The sequence below is a fragment of the Ochotona princeps genome, chromosome 16 (genome assembly GCF_030435755.1).
Source record: "Ochotona princeps isolate mOchPri1 chromosome 16, mOchPri1.hap1, whole genome shotgun sequence".
NCBI lineage: Eukaryota > Metazoa > Chordata > Mammalia > Lagomorpha > Ochotonidae > Ochotona > Ochotona princeps.
In genome coordinates this window covers 47,371,697-47,379,704 of record NC_080847.1, presented here as the reverse complement: position 1 = coordinate 47,379,704, position 8,008 = coordinate 47,371,697, and the positions used below count along the sequence as shown (strand labels likewise).

General features: G+C 52.1%; 1 protein-coding gene across 1 annotated transcript; it reads left to right on the top strand.

The window, feature by feature from the left end:
- The first annotated feature begins 416 nt into the window (after window positions 1-416).
- Window positions 417-7,112, top strand: FAM187B (family with sequence similarity 187 member B). Its single transcript, XM_004595126.4, has 2 exons — window positions 417-1,190; window positions 6,713-7,112. The coding sequence occupies exons 1-2, from the start codon at window positions 469-471 to the stop codon at window positions 7,080-7,082; spliced, it is 1,092 nt and encodes a 363-aa protein (XP_004595183.2). The 5' UTR covers window positions 417-468; the 3' UTR covers window positions 7,083-7,112.
- Window positions 7,113-8,008: the final 896 nt, after the last annotated feature.

The window sequence follows — 8,008 nt, the reverse complement described above, 5'->3', positions numbered from 1 at the left end:
CCATAGCCATCCGGGAAGTGAACTAGCAGATGAAAGACCTCTCTCTCTCTCCATTTCCCTCCGTAACTCTGCCTTCCAAATAAATAAATAAATCTTAGATAAAACTGGTAGGCATGGGGTGTAGGAAGTGTTCAGAGGAGTAAAAAAGTGTTGAATTTTCATGTGTGCCACTGTAATGTCATTGTCTCACTGCTCTGAGTATAGACCCACCTCTTTGGGAAGCAAGAGGGACAGTCAGTAGAGAAAGCCTTGAACAGACAAACTTGGTTTCTTCTTATCCTTAGAATAGAATACAGAAAGCATGGGAAAAAAATTGCACTGGGCCACCAGCTGGTCACAAAACAGGAGGGTATGGTGACCTCACACCCTTAGCATGTCACCCTGCCACCCAAGGCCAAGGCCAGTGCTCCTGGGTGACCTCACAAAGCCCAGTGTGGGGCCCGGCCCATAGTTTGGCCCCAGTTCACCATGCTGACCACCTGGTGCCTGCTGCTGGGATTGGCTGTCCCAGTGTTGGGATACCATGTGTCTGTCACCTGCCCCCGTGGCCAGGTATGCCAACGGGCGTTCCTCTCGGGCAACACCATCCTCCTACACTGCAATGCCACCGGAGCCAAATGGTACCACTTCTTCATGCACAAGAATGGTGACTGGATCCCCAGTGCTTACTCTCCCCCCAACATGCACGTGATGCCTGAAGGCAACCTCATCATCACCAACCCATCGCCCTCCCAGACAGGCGTCTACCACTGCAGGGACAAGAATGACACACAAGTTGTACAGTATGAGATTGACTTTCAAGATGTGTCCAACCTGCATGTTACACACAAGGACCTGGGCCAGCTACCCCTGGAGAACGAGAGCTTGAGCCTGGACCACAACCAGCTCATCTTCACCCACTGGGAGCCTTGGCAGGATTGTAACAAGTGTGGAACACCTGGGGAGCGCAAACGTGTGGGCTACTGCTACATCCAGATACCCCCGGAGAACCCCATTCCCTGCTGGCTCCACCTGGCGGCAGTTGCTGTGTGGACCAACCGCATGAGGCCCGAGCTGCAGGTGGAAAGCTGCCATGCCCAGTGCCAACCTGGACCCTTTTTCCTTGTGGACTTTGTCATGTTTGACAGCTACAGTTTCAGCGAGGAGACAGAATCGGTGCAGCTCACCTGCCCCGTGGCTTCCATTTACAGGTGCTAGAACCCGAACATCAATGCGACAGGTTTTGGGGTTCTCCCTTTAGAGAATCTTGAGGAGTTGGAGACTCCCAGTGGGAGGATCTTGGAGAAATGGGGGGGATTGAATATTCATGGGGGAGGTGGCGTGTGGGAGGGGCCTTGAGGACTGTCAGGGAAGTGTCAGAAGTGTTGTTAGAGCATCAGGTACATGATGAGAGGAGTGTCAGCCATGGCAGTTTGGTTCCCGTGCTGCTGTGTGACCCCCAGGGCCCCGCAGGTGTGTGAGCAGCAGCTGTGTTGGATATTCTAGGCTGTTGCTGGTTCAGGGTTACAGTTGTGTTTTGTTGAAATAATAATATTTTGCATCACAATGAGGTGGTTGGGATGGAGTAAGTAGGGCTGCGAGGAGGCGCTGGTAGCCTCGTCACCTGTGTTATCTTTTCCTGCTCCTATCCATCCCTTCATCTTTTTAAATATATAGATTTTATTTATTTTTATTGGAAAGTCAGATTTACAGAATGAAGGAGAGACAGAAAGATCTTCCATTCACTGATTCACTCCCCAAGTAGCTGCGGTGGTCAGTGCTGAGTTGATCTGAAGCCAGGAGCTAGGAGGTTCTTCCAGGTCTCCCATATGGGTGCAGGATCCCAAGGCTTTGGGCCGTCCTCGACTACTTTCTCAGGCCACAAACAGGGAGCTGGATGGGAGGGAAGCGGGGCCGCTGGGACTAGAATCGGCACCCATATGGGATCCCGGTGCCAGGCACTCCTTCTGGGTCTCCCACATGTGTACAAGGACCCAAGGACTTGGGCCATCCTCTACTGCTTTCTCAGACCATAATCAAGGCTCTGGATCAGAAGTAGAGTAGTTGGGAGCTGAACCAATGCCCGCATAGGATGCGGGAGCTGCAGGTAGAGGCTTATCCTACTATGCCACAGTGTCAGCCAACATCCCTTCATCTTTATTGGGCACTTGAAGGAGGAAAATGCCTGCTGTGTCAGGAGGCTGTCTTGTTCCTCAGGGAAGGACCATCCCTTCCTAACGATGGAGGGGTTTCACTAGAGGTTTGTCATGAAGGGCTGGTGAAGCCTGGGGTCCTCGCCTGATCATCACCTTGACATGCAACTGTTGACTCCTGGAACACACCAGTTTCAGGCTGAGTACAGAAGGGCCAAGAAGGTGCAAAGTTAAGAATTCCATCAGAGAAGGGAGAGAAATTTAAAAAAAAAAAAAGATTTATTTATTTTTATTGGAAAGGTGGATATAAAGAGAGGAGGAGAGACAGAGAGGAAGATCTTCCATCCAATGGTTCACTCCCCAAGTGACCACAACAGACAGTGCTGTGCTGATCCGAAGCCAGGAGCCAGGAACTCTTCTGGGTCTCCCATGTTGGTGCAGGGTCCCAAGGTTTTTTGGGCCATCCTTGACTGCTTTCCCAGGTCACAAGCAGGGAGCTGGATGGGAAGCAGGGCCGCCGAAATTAGAAACAGAGACCATATGGGATCCTGGTGTGTGCAAGGCGAGGACTTTAACCACTATGCTATCGCGCCAGGCCTGGGAGAGCAATTCTTGCAAAGGAACAAAGCCAAAGACTTTCCCTTAGCAAAACCATGGAGCCACTTGGTTTGATTGTAAATCCTTTGGCTATCTTCTTTCACATGCTCATTGGTGTTGTTTTTAAATTTTTTTTAAAGATTGGTCATGTTTACTTGAAAGGCAGAGTTATAGCTAAAGATGAAAAAAAGATCTTCCATCTGATAGTTCGCTACCCAAATGTCCACAATGGCTAGGGCTAGTGCTGGCTAAAAGCCAGAAACCCGGAACTCCGTCTGAATCGCTCACGTGGGTGGCAGAAGCCCAAATATTTGAATCATTTCTGCTGCTTTCCCAGGTGCATTAGAAGGGATCTGGGTCAGGGTGGAGCAGGGGGCTGGCATTATGCCGTAGTGGGTGTGGCCTCCACCCATGCCACATGGGTACCAATCTGAGCATTCCAATCCCCGGCTGCTCCACTTCCGATCCAGCTTCCTACTAATGGCCTGGGGAAGCAGGAGCAGCAGATGGCCCAAGTGCTTAGGCCCCTGCCACTCATATGAGCAACTGGGAAGAAGCTCCTGGCTCCTGGCTTTACACTGGCCATTTGGGGGTTGAACCAGGAGACAGAAGATCTCCCTCTCTGTCTATGCCTTTTTCTGCATAACTCTGATTTTCAAGAAAATAAATCTTAAAAAGAAGAAGAGGTAGTAGTAGTGGTGGCGGTAGAGTAACCAAAATTCATGCTGACACTCATAGGGAAGGCCAGGATAGCAGGCAGTGGCTTAACATGCTGTGGCACAAGGCCAGCTTCAAGCCCATTGTTGCTTAAATGTGGCCAGTTTGATCTCTGCACGTGCTCCAGTCTGCTCTGCCAACAGATAATCCAGGGCTAGTTGGTTGTCTGAGACTGAATGAGGTAGGCAGTCTAGGGAATCGTATAGTTATTCTAGAACGTGGGCCAGTGATCTGGGATGCGTTTTAGGGTGAGATTGCTCAGGGATGGTCCTTGTCCTTCAACTATAGACAGGCTGAAGATCTGATTTGAATTAGGAGTCCCTAGCGCAGAGACCTGAATGTTTCCATTAGGGCAGTCAGTGTGTATTCTAAGTGCGTAAATACCAGGACCCTGGAAGGCTTTAGGTTGTGTCTGGCTGTCAACCCAGATCCTGGAGTCCACACCTCACAGAAGCCTGCTGGCCCAGGAATGCAGTTCAATGTGTTTTTTGTTTTGTTTCGTTTGTCTGGAGTGGCTTCCTAGGTGGTCTGTTTCCTTTCACTTAAGCAAAATGACAGAGTTTCCCAGCACCAGGAGGTAGTCCAGGTGGGCTACTGCCTAAGTGCAGAGCTGGTATAACATACTAGCCTACTTTCCTTTAAAAAAAAAAAAAAAAGGAAAGAGAGAAAGAAAGAAAGAAAGACAGACAGAAAGAAAGAAAGAAAGAAAGAGAAAGAGAAAGAAAGAAGAAAGAGAAAGAGAGAGAGAGAGAAAGAAAGGAAAAAAGAAAGACAAAGCAAATGCAATGACATCTTCACATGGTTTCTACTGAGCAGGGCTGCAGATAGAGATGATGTCTTATACGATGTAAGAAGGCTCCAGGTGTCAAGTTGAGTTTCTCTGAGTTCTGTGGCAAGGGTGTGGCCAAAAAATTGAGGGTTACCCTTAAAGCCTCCAGGAAGCATAGTTGAGAATGGATCAGTCCAAGGTGAACACTGCCGGGATTCTGGATGTAAAGGGGGAAAGACATCTTCCATGGACCAAGTGATGCCCTGTAGGACTAGAATAATGCAGGAAATGGGGCTCCATGGCATGGAGTACAATGACAGCCTCGTTCATGGCCCTCAGGTCCCAAACTGTTCTGCATTCCCCCATTGAGCTTGGAACCTTGCAGAATGAGAATTGCAGGGGATCCGACATGGAGACAGAGCTCCATGATCCAAGAATTTCTCCATCAAAGGGCAGAGGCCCCTCCAAGCTCTGACTTTAGGGGACCCGGAGTGGAGCAGGAAGCATTGTTTAGTCCTTTAGGAGGACTGTGGTGTCATAGACCTCAAATTCCACATACTTGGCCATGGGGTCCTCTTGCCCTTTCCCATGAGCCCTACTTAGCCCCTCTCTCATGTGGCATGTCAGGGAGAGAGTATCCGAACAATGTGAGGGGCATCTCTACAGCACTGGGGAATCTGCCTTACCTCCACCACCCAATTTCTTGTCCTTGTCTATTCCAGCTGTGGCTTCTTTCTCTCCATCTCAGTGTTTGACCTCTCCTCCTGCCCCCTCCTTTAAGTGTTAAAGCAGCACCCAGTTCAGACATGTAAGAAAAGCCCAATGAGTCCCACCTCTCATCTCTAGGGGACCCTGCCTGTCCACATCAGCCACCCAGGCCTTCCCCAGGTGTAGTTGCAGGGACCCTGGGAGGGCCTCCAAGGAGTCCAGACTTATCTTGAGCGCTAGGGGACTGAGCCGAGTGGCTGTTGTCTGCCTCAGGCTCTGGGCTCCCACCTACTCAGGTCCTGCTCCCAGCTCTGCCACCTTACAGCTGTGCAGCTTCTCCCAGGCCTCTGGGTCTTTATGTGCTCACTTCGTTGATGGCACCTCTGGAGACCAGAAGGTATCAGCAGGACCTCTTCCCTTTACCTGTCTTTCTTGAACCGCTGCCGGCTGGAGCCAGAGACCCTTGGGCTTGTCCGACTTACAGCTGTGCCTCTGCCCTGCCCGCCGCCATCGTCATTTGGCATCCTTCCTGTGTTCTGTCTCATCTCCTTTCTTCACCAGGACACCAGTGGTGTGGGATTCAGGGTCCACCCTCCCCTGGGATGATCTCATTCTGACTAATGACATCTATAGCAAACAGGTTTCCAAATATCATTGTCCTCCTGTGTTTCTGTGAAGGTTGCGAATTTTGGGGGCGGGGGGTGCAGGCAGTGTGCAACTGGGTGCAGAAAGGCCTTGGTGGCTGGGGAGGTCATCGAGGCCTTTCGGGAAGCTGGCCGCTGTGATGCTGTGGCTTCCTGCCGCTAGGTTGTGCTGCAAGAATCCCCTCTGTCCTCGGCCATTCTGACTGTGTTGTGCACCTGATCTATCCACTCACTGTTCTGGGTACTGACCAAGGTCTCTCACCCCAAGGGGGCAGGGAAATCTATTGATTACAAGATGGAGAAAGTATACAGTGTTTTAGGTGGCAGTGAGGGTAGGGGAGATACAGGAAGAGGAGAGATGGCTATTAAAAGAGGGGTTGGGGAAATCTTGTCTGAGAAGGAGCTATTTCTTTTTTCTATGATTTATTTATTTGAAAGGCAGTGTTGCAGAGAGAGATAGCTTGGCATGTGCTGGCTCATGCCCCAATTAGCAGCAGTGGCAGTGGTTGGGCCAGGCTGAGCCCAGGAGCTTGGAACTCCATCCAGGTCTCCCATGTGGGTGCAGGAACCCAAGCATCTGGACCATCCTCCACTGTTTTCCCAGATGGGTTAACAGGGAACTGGATCAGAAAGGGAGCAGCTGGCTGTCTAACAGGTACTCACACAGATACCAGTGTTTCAGGTGGAGGCTTAACCTGTTGTGCCACAGTGCTGGCCCCAGGAGGAGACATTTTAGCAGAGATCAAAAGAAGTTGAGGGAGCCACGTGACTGAGGACAGGTGTTCCACGTGGCAGGGACAGCTGGGGTAGAGGTCCCGGAGGTGAGATATCTAACCCGGTCTGGTAGGACAGAGTAAGGGAGGGAGAGAGGGGAGGCCATGACACCAGGGCACCAGTCATTGAGAGAATGTGCCCACCGATTCTTCCCAATGACCGCCACATAAGAGTTCATCACTCCCAAGTCCAAGGCCATGCACCCTTGTTGGGGGGCCACATGGTGCTTTCCCAGCGGGTGCTGTGTTTGCTGGCTCCCAGCAAGCAAGACCCTGTTCTCTCCAGCTCCCTTTCAATGTCAATGTCCCCTTTCCTCCCTGAGGGACCCTACTCCCCACTGCCCACCACAGCTGACCTTGGTGTCCTTTTAGGCCCGTTATCTGGGAGGTCGACGAAGTCCCCCTGACTTGGAAGGATCAGCTCTCTGGCAAGGACTTCAGCACCATCTTGGACCCAGTTACGGGGGGCCAGCAGCTGAAGATCTTCAAGCCAGCTGTGTGCAAGTGCTTCGTGAATCAGCAGTTCATAGCCCGCTTCAATCCGCTCAGCAACCAGGCCACACTAGAGGCTTCCAAGATCCGGGCAGAGGAGGACACGCCACCCACCTTGCCCCACTCGGCCCTCAGCAGGTTGCTGCTGACACTGCTCACCTGCTGTATGCTGACCCTGTTGGGGCTGTTGCTCAAGCTGCTCTGTCCTTTGCGGGGCAAGCGGAGCTATAAGATGCTGCTAGTGAGATAAAGCAAGCCCTCAGGGGACACAAGGACCCTTCATTGCCTCGCTGTCTCTTTTGTGCCCTGTCCCCTTGCCATGTCCTGAGATGCAGCAAGGCCCGAATCTGCAAGTGACCCATCTCTTCCCATTGCAGGTCCTGCTCTGTTGGCTCAGTGGTCACAGATCACTCCCATTCACACATGGGGATGCTAAGACCCCGCTATCTGTCTAGTCAGGCAAGGAGGAGGCAATGAGACTATTCTCAGGGTGCGTGTCAAGGTGTGGTCTACTGTAGCTGTGGCAGTCGCATCCCTCTCTCCAGGATGAGGTGGCCGATGCAAGTGGGCCACCTCCAAGAGCCCCTGGAACAACAAGGCTGGCCCCTACTGCCTGTCCCCTGCCCCCTGCCCCATGCCTCCCTGCCTCCAACCAGTGGTGCCTAGGCTTTGCCCACGTCCAGTCCAGACACTCCCCAGTTCCTGCCCCCTTCCTCCAGACACTGCGAAGGGGGTCCAGGCTTTTCCATCCCCAGGACAGGGAGGGGAGGCGCCAGGCCTGGCTCAGCTGACCCATGGGAATCACAGGCCTGGCTGTTCCCAGAAGCTGTGTACACTGTTGAGCAGAGTGCAGAAGCGAGAGATAAAATATTAATATGTCTTTTAAAATTAATTGCCTTAAGGCTCCACCATGAAACAGTGACAGGGAGGGAGGAAACTGAGCCTCGGCAAGACTTCTGTCCCATCCCTCTCCATCCTTCCCCTCAGGGGACAGCACACCCCACCACCGCCCTCACATTCAGGGTTTCAGGGGGTACGCAGAGGCTAGCAGGTTCCTGCAGGACGTGGGACAGTCCCCAGGTAGACTCCTATGGCTGCCTAGGAGGCAAAGGCTGAGAGCAAGTGGGCCAGGGCCAGGCGACCATGTGGGGACCCACTGCTACTGCTGTTGCAGCT

Excerpts from the sequence above, each read along its gene's own strand:
- FAM187B (XM_004595126.4), top strand. The coding sequence starts at position 469 with ATGCTGACCACCTGGTGCCTGCTGCTGGGATTGGCTGTCCCAGTGTTG. Across the intron at positions 1,191-6,712 it reads CCCGTGGCTTCCATTTACAG|GCCCGTTATCTGGGAGGTCG; the intron begins GTGCTAGAACCC and ends GTGTCCTTTTAG.